Source organism: Hakea prostrata, chromosome 7 (assembly GCF_041222555.1).
Source record: "Hakea prostrata isolate BN-2017 chromosome 7, UWA_Hpros_2, whole genome shotgun sequence".
Lineage (NCBI taxonomy): Eukaryota > Viridiplantae > Streptophyta > Magnoliopsida > Proteales > Proteaceae > Hakea > Hakea prostrata.
In genome coordinates, this window is record NC_142606.1 from 19,670,072 (window position 1) to 19,691,864 (window position 21,793).

General features: G+C 34.1%; 2 protein-coding genes across 2 annotated transcripts; both read left to right on the plus strand.

Moving 5' to 3' along the window:
• The first annotated feature begins 112 nt into the window (after window positions 1-112).
• On the plus strand, window positions 113-18,696 carry LOC149010377 (factor of DNA methylation 3-like). The gene is made up of 10 exons (XM_089162426.1): window positions 113-208; window positions 3,516-3,628; window positions 3,868-4,162; window positions 4,232-4,486; window positions 4,701-4,913; window positions 5,155-5,355; window positions 8,933-9,133; window positions 9,324-9,536; window positions 9,795-9,995; window positions 18,563-18,696. The coding sequence occupies exons 1-10, from the start codon at window positions 113-115 to the stop codon at window positions 18,614-18,616; spliced, it is 1,842 nt and encodes a 613-aa protein (XP_089018552.1). The 3' UTR covers window positions 18,617-18,696.
• LOC149010378 (uncharacterized) lies at window positions 15,248-18,174 on the plus strand. The gene has a single exon (XM_089160789.1). The coding sequence runs from the start codon at window positions 15,361-15,363 to the stop codon at window positions 18,172-18,174; it is 2,814 nt and encodes a 937-aa protein (XP_089016915.1). The 5' UTR covers window positions 15,248-15,360.
• Window positions 18,697-21,793: the final 3,097 nt, after the last annotated feature.

The window sequence follows — 21,793 nt, forward strand, 5'->3', positions numbered from 1 at the left end:
AGTATAAGAGAAAAGGCCACGGCAATATTATAATGGAAGAGTTGCTGTATGGGCACGTTGCTTCTACACGAGCGGAGGCCAATGGGAATGTGGGCCCAACCAATGAGTAGGGATGGCGACTGAAAAGCCCATTCTTTCGGGTCAGAAACTTGAAAGGACTTTCCTGACTAAAGAGATCTACAACTACATTAGACCTCCAGGAATAAAGGTAAGGATACAATCTATGAATCTAACGGAAATAACTTAGCATACAACAAACAGATATTAACACTAGAGTAATGCAGGAAAACATCCTTTGTTGTATACAGTTCTCTACAGTGCACCGCAATGCACATAGATGCCAAACAATAGGTTAAAAAAGCAAAAAAAATACAAGCCTATTTTGAATTTTTTAAATTTGAAATCATTCTTTAAATTTTAGTCTATTGTTTGGCATCTATGTGTCAGTTGTGTATAGTAGCGAATTTTTTTCCAAAAAAGCACAATTGCATATTTGATGTTCTTCTTTTAATAATAAATAAATAAATAAATAAAAACCCCTATAGGATGGGAGATTAAATTGGATTAACCCTACTATAACATCTAATTACAACACAATACATTATGCAGGGAATTGGCACATATATTATATCCTCATGGATGGCTTTAATAAAGCTTTAAAGTATCGGTATCGAGTATCGTATCGGTCAGGTGATTTTAAGAAATGTATCATCCTGTATCGAGTATTGTATCGCTTTGGCTAATGTATTTTAGTGTAATTCAATAAAGAGACGTATCGAGATATATCATATCGGTTGGTTCAAATATGGATACATATCGACAAGTATCGTGGGATACTTTAAACCTTGGGCTTTATATATAAGGGGGTTAAATATACATTGATGCTTTGTCCCTAACTTCGAGAATATTTGAATTCTTAAACTCATACTATGAAAAAGTTAATCTTTATCAACTTAGGAAACTTATTAAGGTCAAGTTTAATCCATCTCTAATACTATTTAACCACCATTATGCATGGGTGTTGAACTCTAGATCTAGATTCTTAATAAAGAGTGCAAGTCCAGCCTCACATCCAGTTTGGCCCAGCTGACCTTAATTTTAGTCTTATCATTTATCGAAATTTAGTTGGTTTGTTTTACCATTCTTGCTAAAGTTCAACTACTCTTCTCCAACGATTTTTTTCAATTTAAAGAGTTTTTTTACGTGTCACTCGCTATATTGGGGTAGGACTTAGAGTTTCCCAGTACAGTGATTAAAAGTATATCATCCACTTTCAATATTACAAGTAACTTACAGTTATGTTTATTTTAATTAGATTTAGTTAAGTGATGAGAAAAATAACCTTAATGCCTTTTGGGATGTAAAATGCCTGCTTAATTATCCTCATTTAATATTCTTTTATATCCAATCCTTAACACTCATTTTCCACCTATATCTTCTCAGAAACTACCCACTTTATTTGAAAATCACCACCCCTACAAAAAATCTCTCTCCATTTTCTTTAGAGTAGAAGTTCTCTTAGGTTTTTGGAGAAGCAGCAGCAGGAGTGGAAGTTCAGGAAGGTGGATCTCTCTCTTCCCATTTTCTTTAGAGTGGAAGTTCTCTTAGGTGCTCGGAGAACAAGCACCAACAAGCACCAAGAGAGGAAATTCAGTAAGAAGGGTATATGCATTTACTTGTTCCTTTGTGATTTGCCCATATGAATTCCCAATTTATTCTTTCAACATAGAAAAGGTTTGTTCCACCACTGAAATTTGATAATAAAGATATTCTCTCTCTTGCCATTTGAATTGAAACAAAATTCCGATAAGAGACGATGGCAAAGAGATTTCTAGTAAGGTGGACAATTTTCAACGAGGTGTAAATAGAAACACCTACCAAATAATTAGGTATACAAAAGTATTAAATAGAAGTAATTAGGTCATTTTACTAGCCAAAGGACATTGGAGTCAATTTATTTATCACTTAACACAATCTAAGTCAAAATCTTGCTATAAGTAACTTGTAATATATGAAAGTGGGTGATATGTAAATAACTCTATGACATATTATGGAACTATTTACATATTGAAAAATAAAAAAAAAATGATTTTTTCTTAAAATTTTCTCAATGAATATAAGGACAAAAGTAATAAACTAACTGAATAAATGGAAGGTGGTAGCTGAATGGCGTGAGAAATGTCTACCATGATATATGGTGAATTAAATTTGTATTGTAGTTTTGGAATCAAAAGACTTTAAAATTAGTAAATCAAAGACAAAATATCTAGTTTGTAATTTTAGTTATGATCGGGCAGATGATGAGGTGGTGATACTTGACGATAAAGAAATTCCTCATAGTGATTGTTTTAGGTGCCTATGTTCAATCATAAATAAAAGAGATGATTTAAAAGATGAGGTTTCCCAAAGAATTAAAATAGGGTAAATGAAGTTGAGAGGTGCATCCGGGGTCTTATGTGATTGGTGTATTCAATTAAAATTTAAAGGAAAATTTTATAGGACCGTTGTTCGACCAGCTATGATGTACGGTGCAAAGTGTTGGGTTATTAAAAAGAATTATATAGATAAACTTAGTGTAGCAGAAATAAGGATGCTAAAATGGATGAGTGACAAAATTATGATGGATAAGATAAGAAATGATCATATTAGAGTAAGTCTCGGAGTTGCTCCTATAAGCGATAAATTTCGGGAAAATCGTTTGAAGTAGCACAACCACGTTCAACGGAGACCTATAAGTACCATTGTACGGAAAAGTGATATAATCTATATTAAAGAGACTAGAAGAGCTAGGGGTAGACCTAAGATACCTTTAGGTTTTAAGAGAAGTGGTGAGAAATGATATGTATAGCTTAGGCCTTGTATCTAGCATGGCCTTGAACAGATCTGATTGGTTGAGACAAGATTCAATATTAAGTGTAAAAAAATGGGAAAGAATAGGGAAACCTCCACTCACGATTCTCGCAGGCGATTAGAAAAACGGACTAACGTCTTTTTGAATGCTCTTCTTAGGTCTTATGGTCTAATTTTTAATTTCCCCTTCTCTAAATGTACAGACAATAAAGACTATAACAATAAGATTCGACGAGGTCAATCAATTTTCTTTTGGAATTTCCTTCAACTAAGGCGATTAATTTTAATGAAACGACAAAAGATAAGAATTGAAAGACGGCGGTAATTAAAAGCTTACGGCTGCAACAAAAGCCAACGAAGGATCTGAAGAATTGACGTAGATCCTCGATCAAAGTGAGGAAATGTCTGACTCCACTTCTTTTTTAAGTTTTGCAATTACTCTACTTCATCGTCCCAAGAAAAAGCAGATTTAATCGCATAAATGATAGAGAAGAAAGGAATATCGTACAGAGAAGACGAGGAGTTCTCGATCATTAATCATCAAATTGGAAATATCAGAGACTCCATTTCTCAGTAACTTCTGCAGATGAAATTTATCTTATCTTCCCCAAGAAAAGGATCCGAGTAATTGCATGAATGATTGTCCTTGGAATCTGGGTCCTCAGTGCTCTTCGTTTATATTGTCACAAACTTCTGCAAATGGAGGCAACAATAAGGTCGCGGATCAGGAGGAGAAGGAAGGCTTGTTTCACTTGACTCTCAACAAGTCTGATCAAGAGTAAGGGTTTCTTGAATGATTACTTTACTCCTCAAACTATTTCTTTACGCAACTCCGTTGTAATATCACAACAAGTTTCAGTGGCTTTGTCTTCCATCTACAAATGTGATAGTGGAAGTTAGGTTTTATATATACTGCAAAATCCTATGTTGATTTTTTCTTCATTAGAGGGTTTTCATTGTGAAATATGTTTTGTGTTATAAATCTATGGCACTTTTCATATTCCTCTTCTTTAACAGTCATCCTCTATTTGTAGGTTTTTGGTCTACAATTGCAATGGATCAGAGTCCAGCGGAAAGCACAAACATAAGCAAAAGAAAGAGAAAGACAGACTCTGAAGTATCTGAACCCCCTAGACAATCTCATGACAATGACCATAATTCTACAGGCCTTATAGGGAAGCATATCCAAAAGATTGCAGATTTAAAGGCTGTTACAAATTCTATGGCAGAAATTGAATTGAAGAAGAACAAGCTTCTCAGCAGTTTGATGGACAACAAGGGTGAGTTAACAATGGAGGAAACAAACATTCTTGCCTGTTATTTTTGGTTTTAGCTACAATATCATATTCATGGTTTTCTCTTATGTTTAATAGAGATGCAGAAACTACAACAGAATGAACAGAACCATATCCAGAGAAGAACTCAATTAGAAAAGCAACTAGCTGCCAAAGAATGTGAAATTAAGCAGTTAAAAGCAAAATCCAAAGTGATGGCTGAAGAGCTGGAGTCAACGAGGCTACAGCTGTTTGAAAAAGAATTAGACTTGGACAACCTTAAATCACTCAACGAAGTACTTATAGTGAAGTCTAATCATAGCAATGATGAGTTGCAGTTGGTTCGTTTGACACTAATTCATGTATTTTCCATAGATCCTTTATTGAGCTACACTTGTGTATTTGTTCCATTTTTAGGTCGTTTTGTTTATTTGATTGAGGCATTTTGCTTTACTAGTTAATTTTCATATGCTGATAAAGTACTTACTTATCTTTCACAAACTCAATACAGCTCTTGATTTCTCATTAACATCTTCACTGTTGTTGGTTTGAGATTAATTTTCTTTGTTCTTACAGGGTCTGGAAAAATTGCCAGGTTGTGATCACCAGATTGGAGTCAAAAGAATGGGATCCTTGGACCACAAGCCATTTGTTGATGCATGTAGGCAGAAATATCCTACTAACGAAGCTGAGGAAAGGGCTGCAGCTCTGTGTTCAGAGTGGGATGAGCTCCTCAGAAACCCTAGTTGGCACCCTTTCAAAATCATCACAGATAATGGGCTAACAAAGGTAAATTTTTTCTGAAAAAAAAAAAATTATACTTTAATATCACAGAGGATATCTTCATCTTGTAGTTTTCCCTATTTTCTTGTATCTAATCACTTTTTTGTTTACTTGTTCCTTTATCATTATCCAGGCAAGCAATCAAGATAATAAAAGTGGAATTATACTTTATTCATATATATTATACCTGTACATTACATTTTTCTTTTCATTTTTTTGTTTGGTGTAACACTATCATGCTCTCCAGGAAATACTAAATGTAGACGACCAACTTCTGAAAAGCCTGAAGTATGATTTCGGTGAAGAAGTTTACAAGGCAGTTGCTCGAGCTCTGGTGGAGATAAATGCATCTAATCCTAGTGAACGTTACATCATTTCTGAGCTTTGGAACTTCAAAGAAGAAAGGAAAGCTACACTTAAAGAAGGAGTTGCATTTGTTCTGAAGCAGGTAAAAACATTATGAAAGTGATCAAAAACTTAAATGATTCTACTATATATCTTGATGCTTCCAACTACCTCTTTTATTCTCTTTGTTGTTCTGTTTCCTTTAGGTGGTAAACCCCCTCTTGTTTTTTGTTCATTTTCTCAACCTTTTCACTATAATCCTATGCTTTTTCATTATTCTTCCCCGTCTTCTGTTTGGGTTTAACATATTAGGAAGATACCTTCTTTGCTTCAAATTCCCTCTACTAAATATACCTAGATCATAATGAATAGGTGTTTTTGAACCATTGGATGGTCTGGTAAACTTCCACATTTTAAAGAAAATCTTTCTCCACTAAATATTGCTATTTGAAAAGGTTTCAAACAGGAAAACAAATTTCATGCCCTATAATTTCCTCAAAACAATGAAATTGAAGTGATTTTGCTGTAATCGTTTAGTTGTTCATACTTGATTTATATTTGCTGTAGGCTTGGTCATCTGACTTTGAACGGATAAAGTCTGCCATAGATGAAATGGTCTCCAAGGCACGGCAAAGTGCGGTAGCCGAATACAAGGAGAGTGATGAGTTGAAGAATATGGCAACAATCAGAACGTTAAACGAATGCTTGAATTTATTTTGACACAGTATATGCATATAAACCCTTAATTTATTTTGCTTACAAACCCTTAATCTTATTCCTAGTGTATCTGATGTTGTTCACTTTGACATTTTTTGTGGTGATCTAATTCCACCTCTGACGTGGGTTGAGATTAATTTCAATAATACCACATATCGCTTTAGAATCTCTAGGCCTGTTTGGTTACATGAATCAAGAGATTTGAAATGAATGGAATTTTAAATTCATAGATTCATGGTTCAAAAAATTAATTGTTTGGTTAGCCCTCAAATCTATCGAAGTTTGTAGAGTTTCGTAGAGTTAATCTGCGTGAATCTACAAATTTCACCCATTTTATACTTCAGGTATATTTATGAATTTCACTCAATATTCCAAAATGGCTTAATTCACGTTTTTAGAAAAAGAAAAATGAAATTTAAGAATTTTTACAACCAAACAGGTATAAATCTTCGATTCATGAATCCAGGGATTTGGAATCCTTAAATTTAGATAATCAAACAGGCCGAGAATTCTCACACTCTAGCAAACAAAAGCTCTAAAATTTTTAGAAGGGAAGATCAGAACTGGCGGGAATAAAAAACTAAAAGGGTGGCCCTCCACCTCATTAAGTTTTGCTGGAAGGGAAATTACAAAAAGCCCCACTGAAATGAAGGTTTATTAATCAAAATTGCAAATTCACGATTAGTTTATGGATGGATTTCTTTGAAGATGTTCCACCATTCAAGAATTACAAGCTTGGCTTTAGGTTAAGGTTGAGAGGAGATCATTCCATTCTCGCTCTTCTTCTTTCTTTTATTTTGGTTTATAGATAGATTTTCGCTTTTCTCGCTCTTCTTCTATTTAGTCTTTTAGTGTGATAATTTTAGATGTTATCCAGTTCTTGGAGGTTTTATTGCATTACAGTAAAAAAAAATTTTGGTCTTAATAAAGTACAATGAAAATATAGTTTTTATTTTTCTAGCATTTATTGAATGGTAACTAATTTTTATTTTTATTTATATTGATTATTGGAAATGTTAAGTTATGGGTATTTTTCATTTGGACCCCTTGAGGTTTGGTCCATGTCACTTTTAGTCTATAAAAAATTCTTCATTGTATCTGGTTCCCCTGTGATTTGAGAAATGATAAAATAATGACATATCATAATTTTGATGACCAAAATGCCCTTATGGTGCAACGGTCAGGATTGTATCCATATATGTCATTTCGATCTAACGATTCATATTAAAAAGACAAATTATAATAACAATTATAACATTTTCATTTTATATTCATGGGTTTTAAAATTTCAAATTTACAAAAATATGCCCTTGGTTGGAACTCAATGAAATCGAAAAAAATATTACACTAAGACGCTCAGGCGTTGCAATTTGCTGGAGAGTGTAGGGACTGGAGTTGTAGAAGGAAGGAAACGATTTCTCCATAAATAAAATGACTATAATGCCCGTTACTCCAACCACTAGCGAGAATCGAGCATTTTTTTATTTTTTATTATTTTTAAATTTAACCGGTGATAAAATGTTATCTTAATCAATACATAAATAAAAGAAAAAAATATAAAAATTTTATTGGATGATTTAAGATTTAGTCAATAAATCTTAATAGAAATTTAGAATCTTTGAATTAATATATTCATCGTACGTTCAATTACCCTTCAATAAATTCAATTAGGATTAAATATGAGAAACAAAAGAGGCGGTAAAAGCGTACGGCTCCCAACAAAGAATCTGAAGAATCGATTAAACTTCAGCATTCTTTTTTTGGTCAAGGAACTTCAGAGATCCTCGATCAAAGTGAGGAAATATCTGACTCGACTTCTTTTTTTTAAGTCTTGCAATTACACTACTTCATCGTCCCAAGGAAAAGTAGTTTTAATCGCATAAATGATAGAGAAGGAAGGAATATCGTACAGAGAAGACGAGGAGTTCTCGATCATTAATCATCAAATTGGAAATATCAGAGACTCCACTTCTCTTTAACTTTTGCAGATGAAATCTCTCTTTATCTTTCCTAGAAAAGAAGGATCAGAGTAATTGCATGAATGAATGCCCTTGGAATCTGCGCCCTCAGTGTTCTTTTATATTGTCAGAAACTTTTGCGAATGGAGGCAACGGTAAGGTCGCGGATCAGGAGAAGGAAGGCTCGTTTCACTTGACTCTCAACAAGTCTGATCAAGAGTAAGGGTTTCTTGAATGTTTACTTTACTTTTCAAAACTATTTCTTTACGCAACTCCGTTGTGGTATGACTACAAGTTTCAGAGGGTTTGTCTTCCATCTCCAAATGTGATAGTGGAAGTTAGGTTTTATATGAACTGCCAAATCCTATGTTGTTCTTTTTCTTCATTAGAGGGTTTTCATCGTGAAATATGTTTTGTCTAATATCACATACAGTTTCTGTTGGTACCCTAATGGATCCGCTGTATGTAGACTTATAAATGGATGGCACTTTTCATATTCCTCTTGTTAATTTCATATTCCTCTTTCTTACAGTAACCTCGTGGAATGATCATTCAGATTATGAACTTTTCTCTCAAATTTTATTTGTAGGTTTTCTGTCTACAATTGCAATGGATCAGAGACCAGCGGACAGGACATATATAAGCAAAAGAAAGAGAAAGATAGACTCTAAAGTGTCTGAACCCCCTAGACAATCTCATGGCAACGACCATAATTCTACAGGCCTTATAGGGAAGCATATCCAAAAGATTGCAGATTTAAAGGCTGTTACAAATTCTATGGCAGAAATTGAATCGAAGAAGAACAAGCTTCTCCGCAGTTTGATGGACAACAAGGGTGAGTTAACAATGCGGAAATAAACATTCTTGCCTGTTATTTTTGTTACCTTAGTTTTGGTTTTATAGCTACAATATCATATTCATGGTTTTCTCTTATGTTTAATAGAGATGCAGAAACTACAAAAGAATGAACAGAACCATATCCAGAGAATAATTCAATTAGAAAAGCAACTAGCTGCCTTAGAACTTGAAGTTAAGCGGTTAAAAGCAAAATCGGAAGTGTTGGATGAAGAGCTGGAATCAGCGAGGCAACAGCTGTGTGAAAAAGAATTAGACTTGGATGACGTTAAATCGCTCAACCAAGCTCTTATGGTGAAGTCCCATGAGAGCAATGATGAGTTGCAGTGTGCTCGTTTGACACTTATTTGTGTATTTTCTATAGATCCTTTACTGAGCTACACTTATGTGTTTGATCCATTTTTAGGTCGTTTTGTTGCTTTACTTGCTAGTTATCATATGCTGATAAAGTACCATCTGTCACAAACTCAATACAGCTCTTGATTTCTCATTAAAACCTTCACTGTTGTTGGTTTAAGATTAATTTTCTTTGTTCTTACAGGGTCTGGAAAAATTACCAGGTTGTGATCCCCAGATTGGAGTCAAAAGAATGGGATCCTTGGACGTCAAACCATTTGTTGATGCATGTAGGCAGAAATATCCTACTAAGGAAGCTGAGGAAAGGGCTGCAGTTCTGTGTTCAGTGTGGGATGAGCACCTCAGAAACCCTAGTTGGCACCCTTTCAAAATCATCACAGATAATGGGCAACCAAAGGTTTTTTTTTTCTGTTCTCGGAAACAAAAAATTATACTCTAGTATCACAGATGAAATTTTCATGCATCTTGTAGTTTTCCCTATTTTCTTGTATCTAATCACTCTTTTGTCTACTTGTTCCTTCATCATTATCCAGTCAATCAATCAGGATAATAAAAGTGCAATTATACTTTATTAATATATATTTTACCTGTACATTATATTTTTCTTTTTCTTTTCTCATTTTTTTGTTTGGTGTAACACTTTCATGCCCTCCAGGAGATAATAAATGTAGACGACCAACTTCTGAAAAGCCTGAAGTATGATTTCGGTGAAGAAGTTTACGAGGCAGTTACCCAAGCTCTGGTGGAGATGAATGTATATAATCCCAGTGGACGTTACATCACTTCTGAGCTTTGGAACTTCAAAGAAGAAAGGAAAGCTACACTTGAAGAAGGAGTTGCATTTGTTCTGAAGCAGGTAAAAACATTATAAAGTGATCAAAAACTTAAAAGATTCTACTTTTATCTTGATGCCATCCCATTCCCTCTTTTATTGTCTGTTTCCTTTAGGTGGATAACCCCCTCTTGTTTTCTGTTCATTTTCAATCCAACCGTCTCACTAAAATCCTATTGTTTTTTCATTACTCTTCCCCATCTTCCCCATCTTCTATGTTAATTCTTTGCTTCAAACCCGGTCTACTATATACACGTAGATCAATCAACAGGGTTGGTCTAAGTGGTAAGCAGCTTGGTTCGCTTAAGCAAGGTTCCGGTATCGAATCCTTGTGGATACAAAAAATCCCCGCTGGGAGACTCACCCATCACAGCCAGGTGTGCGACACGGGTTGAACACCGGTTTATAAAACCGGAGTTGATCGACAAACAAAAAAAAAAAAACACCTAGATCATATGAATAGGTGTTTTTGAACCATAGGATGGTTTGGTAAACTTCTACATGTAAAAGAAAATCTTTCTCCACTACATATTGCTATTTGAAAAGGTTTCAAAGAGGAAAACAAATTTTATACCCAAAATTTCCCTTAAACAATGAAATTCAAGTGATTTTGCAGTAATTTTTTTACTTGCTTATTCTTGTTTTATGTTTGTTGTAGGCTTGGTCATCTGACTTTACGCAGATAAAGTTTGCTATAGATGAATTGGTCTCCAGAGCACGGCAAAATGCTGTAGCCGAATTCAAGGAGAGTGAGGAGCTGAAGAAGTATGGCAACAATCGGAATGTCAAATGAAGTGATTGAATTTATTTTGACACAGTTAGATGCATATAAGCATAAGAAATGTTATAAGACTAAGCTCGCGTAGGGGATGGATATTGGGCTTTATGCAACTTTGCCCTTAGAAATTGTTGTTTATCTTTGTTTTTGGAAATCAGGGTTGGATGAATTGCATGTTGAAGTGGAAACACATAAACCTTTAATTTTTTTTGTTGAGTAGCAAACCCTTAATCTTATTCCTAGTGAATCTGATGTTCACTTTGACATGTTTTTGTGGTGATCTAATTCTGCCCCTGACGTGACTTGAGGAAGCATTTTGGTGTTTTGCTGTCTTTATCGTAGGATTAAATGAAACAAAACATGAGGGCCTGTTTGGTTACATGAGTATGAAGATTTTAAATATGTAGAGATTTCAAATCTATAGATTTCTAATCTATGGAGTCATAATTTATAAAATTAAATGTTTGGTTGTGGAATGGAATATGTGAATTCATCCTAAAAGACTATTTAATCGACGTGATTTTTGTGAATGTGCAAAATGTATAGCTTTTTTGAAATCTCTGGATTTCACCCCTTACCTATAAATCTACAGATTCATGTTTTTAGTGTAAAAAGGTGAATCTCTAGATTTCATGAATCTAGAGATTTTTACAACCAAACAGGTATAATTCTCAGATTCACGAATTCAGAAATTTCAAATATCTAGATTCATATAACCAAACAGGCCCTAAGAGATTTGGAGAGATTGAGACTGAGGTCTTACGATAGATTTCTTCAGGCTATTTAAACATCCTATAGAGAATTACATCTTTATGCATTTTTCTCTCTATTTCAATCTGAGCTTGCAAAGTTAAAGTAGGTAAGCTTCTTTAACCTTGTTCATAGAACAATAAAACAATCCTGTATTTGATATTGATGTATTATATTTCATTAAAATATCCTACATGGTTGTTTGGTCGGATTAGTTTAAACTCAACCTTGATCATCATCACCTAACCCACCCTTAGGACTAGAATTTTGAATTGATGCCTTGTCTGGGCTCAAGATAGACCTGTTCAAACTTGCACTCCCTAGTAGAGACTATAAGACTTAGAGCCAATTACTAACTTTATAGATAGAAAAATTCAATTGAGAATTACTTTATACGGTGGATAAATTAGTTATCACATATTATAAGTAGGGTTAGAAAGTTTATCCATGTACAGTTACTAGGGCTTTTGAACATTTGGTATTTTTTGTCAGAGTCCAAATCCTCTCAACCTAGCTGCCCATACAGTCATACACTCACACGAGTGAAGGATCTAGACTGCCCTCCACTTAGGCACTATATGGGTGGGTCCCACATTCATGTGAGTGTGGATGTGTAGTTGTATAGGCACGCTGAATGTCATTTCCAAATTCATTTTTGTCACCCAACAACTGAAATTACAAAGGCGGGTCACAACTATTTGATTTCAATAATTCCACATGTCGCATTAGAATCTCTAGGTTTGTTTGGTTACATGAATCAAGAGATTTTAAATGAATGAGATTTTAAATCCATAGATTCATAGTTCAAAAAATTAATTGTTTGGTTAGCCTCAAATCTATCGAAGTTTGTAGAATTCATAGAGTTTCTCCGCGTGATTCTGCAAATTTCACCCATTTTATACTTAGGGTGTATTCATGAATTTCACCAAATACCCCAAAATGGCTAAATTCAAGCTTTTAGAAAAAGAAAAATGAAATCTAGAGATGTTTTACAACCAAATAGGTATAAATCTTCGATTCATGAATTCAGGGATTTGGAATCATTGGATTCAGATAATCAAGCAACTCAGAATACCCACACTCCAGCAAACAAAAGCTCTAAAATTTTTACAAGGGAAGATTAGAACTGCCGGGAACAAAAAACTACAAGGGTGGCACTCCACCTCTTTAAGTTTTGCTGAAAGGAAAATTACAATAAGCCCACTGAAATGTAGGTTCATTAATCAGAATTGCAAATTCACGATTGGTTTATAGATAGTTTTCTTGTTAGCATTTATTAAATAATAACTAGCTAATTGTTATTTTTATTTATATTGATTACAGGAAATGCTTACAAAAATTGAATTATATCGAATCAAGGTGGTATAACCATTGAAAAATTCCACAATGTTATAAAACTGGGAAGGCTTAAATTAAACAACATGAATTGTTGGAGTCTAGTTTTCAAGGACAATTATTGATGTATTATTTTGAGTATTTATTGTATTTGGATATTAAGCAATTATTGTACTCAATGACATTTTATTATTAGTTATGAAATGAATTTAATTTTAAATATGCTGAATATTGAGAGGATTATTTAGATTTAAGAAATGTGTATAATAAAAAAAAAAACATTACAGACAAATATTGTAATGAGACTAAAATCTGCAATATATATTTTGATGCACAAAAATTTGTACTTAACATTTTATTTATAAATTCTATTAAAAAAAGTTACAATTATATAATTGCTAGAACAAAATCTAAAGCAAATAATCTACTATTATACTATTATATACTTGCAATGGAAGCACTCAGCTATAAAGTTGTAAATTTGTTATGGAGATATCCGTAGTTATAGCTACAAAAATATCCACAATTACAATTTCGGTAATTGTAGACTAGTTACGGAAACATTTACAATTGTATTTTGTGCAGCTACAAGATAACCACGATAATATCTATAGCTACAATATGTATAGCTAAAAGTTAGCCATGGAAACATCTGTAACTATACTTTCTGCTGCTAGAGGACATATAGCCACATAAACATTCGTCGTTATAATTTGTTTAACTAGAAGTTAGATGCAGAAACATCTACAACTAACAAACCACATCTATAGATATAGCTATAGAAACATCTGTAAAAAAAAAAAAAAAAAAAAAAACTTTAGCTATAGACAACTTTGTAGATGTGGTCTTTTATGTGTAACTACTGCGTTTGTGATGGAGCCTGTAATGATAGATAGTAAAGCGCAAGTAATTTGTAGCTATATGCTATTATTTTGGATTTCGTTACCTTTTATTGCGAAAAATTCCGTGGTTATATGCCCAATTTGTTATAGTGTTGGAGGAAGATAAAGCTATGAGATGGAGTGCACAAGAACCATGCAAGTATTTTACCAAAAAAAAAAAAAAAAGAACCATGCAAGTACGAGAGAAGTTCATATTTGCCCATTAGACCATCCTCTCACTCACATGAGGTAGTGGAACCCACACTCGCAAAGTTTGCCTGTGAGGCAGACTCACGTGATGATGGGAGGATGATGTGACAAACAGGTTGGGTAAAGAGGAGCTCCATTTGTACTGCGGTTGGTTGAGGTACTAAGGTACTTGGTAAAACAATGTAAATAAGACATGCCTTAGGGGTTATTTTGGTCATTAATGACTTAAAAGGTAATTTTGTTTAAAATTTAAAATTTACAACCGGTAAACATCGAGTTTCTCACGGGCAAAGACTATCACTAAAGTCTATCCATCTACCAATCAACTTCAAATTTTGCATTGATTCTTTCTACCACTCAAAAAAAAATCCATTATGCGTAGAAAAAAAATCTAACACTCAGTCCACTTTATTTGTCTCAAACTACTGATTGCCATTAATCATGGTTCAAAGCATCTTATGATACCATGAGAGACTGATTGATATGACGTATATTGATACATTTTTTTCCTTTTTCTTTTTTTTTTATTTATAATTAAAAATAGGTGGGTATTCAATTGTAGCCAAATGTATATATGTTAGGACTGTATAATACATTAATACTAGATCAAAAGATTATAATGAAAAGAAACCCACCTCTGCTGTTGACCCCATATCACACCACAATTTTAACTTTGAACTCATCAAATTAACTACAACAGACGCAACCATATTTTTAATGTGAAAAAAATTGAAAAGAAAAAATCACAAGACTGTTGTTGGAATCTATGCAAACTTTTACTATTACAAAAAATAATAACAATAGGTGTACACAGCAGTATTTTCTATGAAATACCAACAATTCTCTTAAAATTTGATATCGTTCCAGCAAATGTAGCTCAGAGAAAATTCAAGAAAACTCCTTTCTTCCTCCTCATCTGTATCTGTGCTCTTACTCTTCTTTCTGCACCTTTTTTTCTCTCTTCTAACTTGGGCGGCCACACCTTTTTTCAAAAGCTGAAAAAAATGATAAAACCCCATTGTTTTCTTTTGACCTTGTAAAAAGCAGGAACCCACTTTAGATAATGGCTACAGAAACCCAACAAACGCGTCTCCAGTAGAGAATTAGTGGAATGGTTGAAAACCTCACTTCTTAATAGTAGAGAAGTTGTGTTTCAGAAGAAAAAATTCAGAATTCTACAGTTTCTTTTTCTCTCCCTCTCACACGATAAGAATAGACTAAAGAAGACCGACAATCCTGTTACATCTCTATCCATCTGTCCATGTATCTACCAATCAACTATTACTTTTGAATTCATTCTCTACCACTCATTAATAATCCATAGATCCAACACGTCTTTTACTCCATTAATAATAGTAGTAGTTCACCTTTCACTCCATTTGCCTGCAAGTGGCTGCAACTCACTCTTTATTTGCCATTAATTTGAGTAGTGACGATGGGTTATTATGTGCATTTGCTGTTTCCGTTCTGCTGGATTGGTGTCGAAATTCTCACCATTCTTGGGTGCAGCAGCTTCATCATGCCCATGAGCATGGCCTTGGCTGCACAGTCATCGCCATCATCATCATCATCTCACCTCAATGGAACGGATGATGATCGGCTAGCCTTGCTGGCCTTCAAGGCTCGCATAACCCATGATCCTTTTCAGGTTATGAGCTATTGGAATGACTCTGTTCCCTACTGCAAGTGGCCAGGCATTACGTGTGGCGGTCGCCGGCATCCGAATAGAGTCAGAGCGTTGGAATTGGAGTCCTATGAACTGGTAGGACCCATGGCACCAGAAATAGGTAACCTCAGCTTCCTTCGGATCATTTCACTCGACAACAATAGCTTACACGGTGAAATCCCTCATCAGATAAGCTTTCTATTTAGGCTTCAATATTTATCTGTATACAACAACTCTTTTGAAGGGGAAATCCCACCAAACATATCACGTTGTTCCAACCTTGTGGAGCTCTCCTTGAATCGCAACAATATTGCAGGGAAAATTCCAATAGAATTCGGCACCTTGTCAAAGCTTCAAGTCCTTGTACTTGACATTAACAATTTAAGTGGAGAGATTCCAAATTCCTTTGCGAATCTTTCATCCCTTGAATTTGTTTATGCAAGAGATAATGGACTCAGTGGAAGTATTCCAGATGCCATTTGCCAAATGCCAAGATTAAAGGAACTTGTGTTTGGTGGCAACAAGTTAGTAGGTACAATACCTCTTGCTCTATATAATCTTTCCTCACTCCGTGTTATTGATCTTGAAGGGAACCAACTTCATGGGAGTCTTCCACCATTTATAGGATTCAATCTACCCAATTTATTGTGGTTTTCAATTGCAAATAACCAATTTCATGGATCACTTCCAGTTTCAATTTCCAATCTATTAGAACTCCAAGTATTTTGTGCTAATGACAATAATTTTGTTGGGAAAGTGGCTATTGATTTTGGTGGCTTATCAAAACTATCTACACTTTTATTAAGCGACAATCATTTGGGAAGTGGAGAGAGTGATGAGTTGAGTTTTATCAACACAATGACCAATTGTACTAGTTTACAGCAGTTATATCTTGATAAAAATCTATTTGGTGGTGTGCTCCCGAACTCCATAGCAAACTTTTCAACTCAACTAGGAGCGCTTGTAATACATGAAAACCAAATATTCGGAAAAATTCCAGCAGGATTGGGGAACCTTGCACGTTTAGAGTTGCTAAGCTTGGCTGGAAACTTGCTTGGAAGGCGTATTCCAACTTCATTTGGAAGATATGAAGCGCTTTATGGACTTTATTTAGACGGGAATAGATTCACGGGGCGAATCCCTTCTTCAATTGGAAATTTAACAGTATTGAATGATCTCACTTTAGATGATAATCACTTGCATGGAAAAATACCTTCAAGTCTTGGAAAATGCAAAAGTTTGTTATACGTGAACCTTTCCGGAAATAATTTTAGTGGAATCATCCCCAAAGAAATATTTTATATTTTCACACTAAGAGAACTATACTTGGGTAGAAATAATATCTATGGTTCTCTACCTTCGGAAGTGGGTGCATTGATCAACCTTGAAATCTTAGATGTTAAAGAAAACATGTTGTCTGGTGAAATCCCTAGATCCCTAGGTGCTTGTACGAGCCTACAACATGTTTATATGAGGAGAAATTTATTTCAAGGGTCTATACCATTCTCTCTAAGTTCTCTAAGAGGTATTGAAGACTTGGATATTTCACATAACAACTTCTCTGGTCTTATCCCAAAGTATTTAGGAGCATTCAAGTTTCTCCAAAATTTAAATTTATCATTCAATAATTTGGAGGGTGAGATACCAACAGAAGGAGTCTTTGGAAACTTGAGTGCGTTTTCAGTCCTTGGGAACAATAGACTTTGTGGTGGTATACCAGAACTTCATTTGCAAGCATGCCAAATCCAAAAGTCCAAAGAGGATGGTAAGCCACAAGTTCTCAAGTTGATAATCACCATATGTGGCTGTGGGGCTCTTCTATCTTTGATTTGTACAATATTATTTTTTGTTATTCACCGAAGAAGGAAAGACATGAAAGAATCCACATTACCTTTAGTGGGAGATCATCATTTTAAGATATCTTATGCTCAACTCCTTAAAGCTACTGATGGATTCTTATCTAGGAATTTGATTGGAGTGGGGACTTTTGGTTATGTGTACAAAGGTGTTCTCAATGGGGGTCTTTCAAATCATGGAGAAACAATTGTTGCGGTTAAGGTCTTCAAAATTGAACAAAGAGGTGCATCTAAGAGTTTCATGGCTGAATGTGAAGCTCTTAGAAATATACGGCATCGTAATCTTGTCAAGATCCTAACCAGTTGCTCAAGCATAGATTTTGAAGGAAATGAATTTATGGCTTTAGTGTATGAGTTTATGCCTAATGGGAATTTGGAGAAATGGTTATATCCACATCCAAGTGGAGTGGATGACGAACAAAGACATTTAAACCTCATTCAAAGATTGAATGTTGCGATTGATATAGCCACAGCATTGGATTATCTTCACCACCATTGTCATATGCACATTATCCATTGTGATCTAAAGCCAAACAATATTCTTCTTGATGATGATTTGACAGCACATTTGGGTGATTTTGGTATATCAAAAATTCTTTCAGGAGCCACAGAAAGATCTCAAAATCAATCTAGCTCAATCATAATAAAAGGATCTATTGGATACACCGCACCAGGTAATGTACCATCCTTATTATCTAGTATGAATTTTTTTTCTCTTCTTTTGTGAATTCATAAGATGATTCCATTTATGTGTCTCACATATTCCATTTCAAATCTTAAGGCATGATTATTATTTCACATACGTGTTATAAAATATTTGGTATCTTCCTAAAGAAGAGGCAAAAATGTCTCAAACAATTGAAAAGTGAGGTGGGAAAGATGTTCTTGACTTCTCTTTTGTCCTTTATTTTTTGCACCCCAATCATATAGAACAATGAAATTTCATCTGTTGTTGTACTCAATTTTACCTTTTAGTTTAGTAGAGTAAGAAGTAAATATACTCTTCCTCTGTCATATTTATCTTAGAATAATAACACTTAAGATTTTCTCATATTCTTGATACTTCCAAAAAGTATTTTCACGTCATGATGCATGTATTGCAGAGTATGGTGCAGGTGTTAATGTATCAACACATGGTGATGTCTACAGTTATGGCATTTTGTTGTTAGAGATGTTTACCGGGAAACGACCTATTGATGAAATATTTAAGGATAACTTTAATATTCATTTATGGGCTAATATGGCTTTACATGATGATGTGATGACTATCGTTGATCCATCTCTTCTCTACATGGAAGAAGATAATGAAGAAGCAATCGAAAGAACAATTGAAACCACTAGAAGTCAAAGATGCATGAACGGAAGTGTTCGAGAATGCCTTAATTTAGTTATTAGAGTTGGTGTTGCTTGCTCAAATGAGTCACCACAGGATCGAAAGGATATTGGTGATGTGCTCAAAGAGCTACATTTGGTCAGGGAAATTTACCTTGGAGCTGATACTTGGAGGGGAAGAATATAACCCAAAAGAAGGGTTCTCAAACTTGGTAAGTGATTACTTCCTTCAAAAATAGAAGTTTCTTGTCATCTAAAGTTATGAGTAAACTTGTTATACATTCTTAACCTTGTTATAGTTTCTTAAACTTGTTGGGATTGAACTATCTTCTAAGGAATTCAAGAAGATGGGTGCTTTTCTTGGTGGATATATAATTTCTTTTTAGTCTCCTCATTAGGACTTAGTATAATCGTTTTTGGTACATGTTGTCTATGAAATTCATGGGTCAAGGTGTGAGAAGGAACTGTTGATGTAATTCTCTTTGAGCAGTCTTTCTTCTCTTGTTTGCAAACTTAGGAGGTGTATATATAATTTGCTTTAAGGAAAAAAAAAATAAAAAAGTTGCATGAACCCTCGTATGAAGATGAACAATGAATGCACTTGACATGTAGGTCTTCAAGCTCTATGCATTCTACCTTGAGTTCTACAACTCAGTCTTCTTGATCAAAGGGGATGGAACTCCAAATTAAGGGATTTGGATTTTGAGAGACTCCAAGCCTTGAAAAAAATCACAATAAGATATAAGGACAAACAATGCTTTGATTTTTGTACATAAAGAGAGTCATTAAGATCCATATCTATAGCCAAAAGACTGGGTTTGAACTTTGCATGAACTGGGTCCGAAGGATAGAAAAAGGTCATATTTTTTTGACTCATTGTCAAGCTCTATCTTCACAGTCAATGTTTCAATCTAGCCATTTGGAACTGGTCGTTGGAAGCCAGCCTGGTTTGTAGGTGAATCGATGGTCAACTATATCTATATAGGATCCTCCTCTGGGCTCTTGCCTCTTAGAATTTGAATTTCAAGGAATTCATGAGGGTTTCTTACTGATTTAATTAGATTGATTTACTGATTTGCTCAAGTTAGTTTTTATCTTGACTAAGTTTATGTTATACTTTTTCTAAGTTACTAAATTTGAGTAGTTTGTCATAAATTGAATAAAGATAACTATGGTTTAAGTATTATAAATATTATTTCTATCCCATTTTTCTTTCTTTGTTTATTGTTAAATTTATATTCTAAGAGTCTAAATTTGTATGGCTCTAATGCTCATTTGAATCCTAAGCTTGTGACACAGCTGGTAGGAGTTGCATTTATTCTAAAGCAAGTCACAACATTACAAAGTGACCAGAAACTGAAAAGAATGATTCTACTATATATTCTTGATGCATCCCACTCCCTCTTTTATTCTCTTTGTTTTTTTGCTTCCTTTAGGTGGTTAACACCTCTTATTTTCTACTCATTTTCTCAACATTTTCACTACTAATCCTATTGTTTTTCATTACTTTGCCCCATATTTTGTTTGGTTTCTACTAAATATAGTTAGATCATAACCAATAAATGTTTATGAACTATAGGAAGGTTTGGTAAACTTCCAAATGTCAAAGAAAATCTTTCTCCACTAAATATTGCTATCTGAATAGGTTTCAAATAGGCAATCAAATTTCATGCCCTAAATTTCCAGTACATAATGAAATTCAAATCGTCTTGCTGTGATTCTTTACTTGTTTGTTATATATGTTTGTTGTAGGCTTGGTCATCTGATTTTGAGTAGATAAAGTTTGCTATAGAGGAAATGGTCTCTAGGGCACGGGGAAGTGCAGTGGCTGAATTCAAAGAGAGAGAGAGAGGAGCTGAAGAAGTATGGCAACAATTAGAATGTTAAATGAAGTGCTTGAATTTATTCTGACACAGCTAGATGCATATAAGCATAAGAAATCTTATAAGACTAAGCTCTTGTAGGTGATATTTTTGGTCCTTCCATATGTATTTTACATGTTAAAGTTGAAACATATTTAAACCCTTAAATCTTATTCTACTATTGGCACTCCTCTTAGCATTAAGTTGTATTTTTCTTTTATTGTCAACTATTTTGAAGTTAGAAATTATATATTGAATGTTATGTGCTTAAGTAGTTAAGTTTATAATATGCTTTTCGGACAACTCTACATTGATATTATGTTTATTGAATGATATATCTACATTGATTTTTTAGCAAAATACAACCAATGTGTTCTTTATACTCTAATTAGCTTAAATACAGAATCCCACCCCAAAATACTCTCTAAAACCTGTCGAAACTTGTACGGAAAAGTCCTCGGTTTCTTCGAAAATTTCCAAATTTCCACCTAAGTTTCCCATTTTCACCCGGTTGAAACTTGAGTTTCCCTCAAATTTTTTACCATGCTAAAGGCTGGTTCTCTCACGGTCTCACCACAGCAAGTAAGGTTCACACTTTCTGAAATTTGATAGTGGAAATTAGTTTGATTTTGTGCTGACTTTTGTTTTTATTTATCTTTTATTGAAGGAATTCTATGCAATATTTTTGATGCTTTATGTTTTGTTCTGTATTTGTGGATACCATTTTTCACATTCATTTCCCTTTGAACATTTGTGAGAAAATTACATGATTAGCTACTTTTAGGTTTCCTTTTACAAGAGTAGTCACTCAATATTTTACTTGATAAAATTAATTAAAATTGAATTAGATTTATAAAACTAAAAAAAATAGTGATTTTTCATCTTTTTGAACATTTTTACCCTTAAAATTGACTATACCGACATAGAGGCGAAAATATCCAAAGGATATGAAAAAATAGTGATTTTTTCCTTTTGGACCAAATAGTGATTTCCCCCTTTGACGTGGTCAGAAAAAGTTCAAAAGAGATGAAAAACTACTATTTTAATTTTTGTTAAAAAATGACCATCAGGTGAATATTGGGAAAATTCAATTTTCTAACATAAAGCATTGCCCATGTCACACGGTAAAGACTAAGGAAGAAGTTTTTTTTT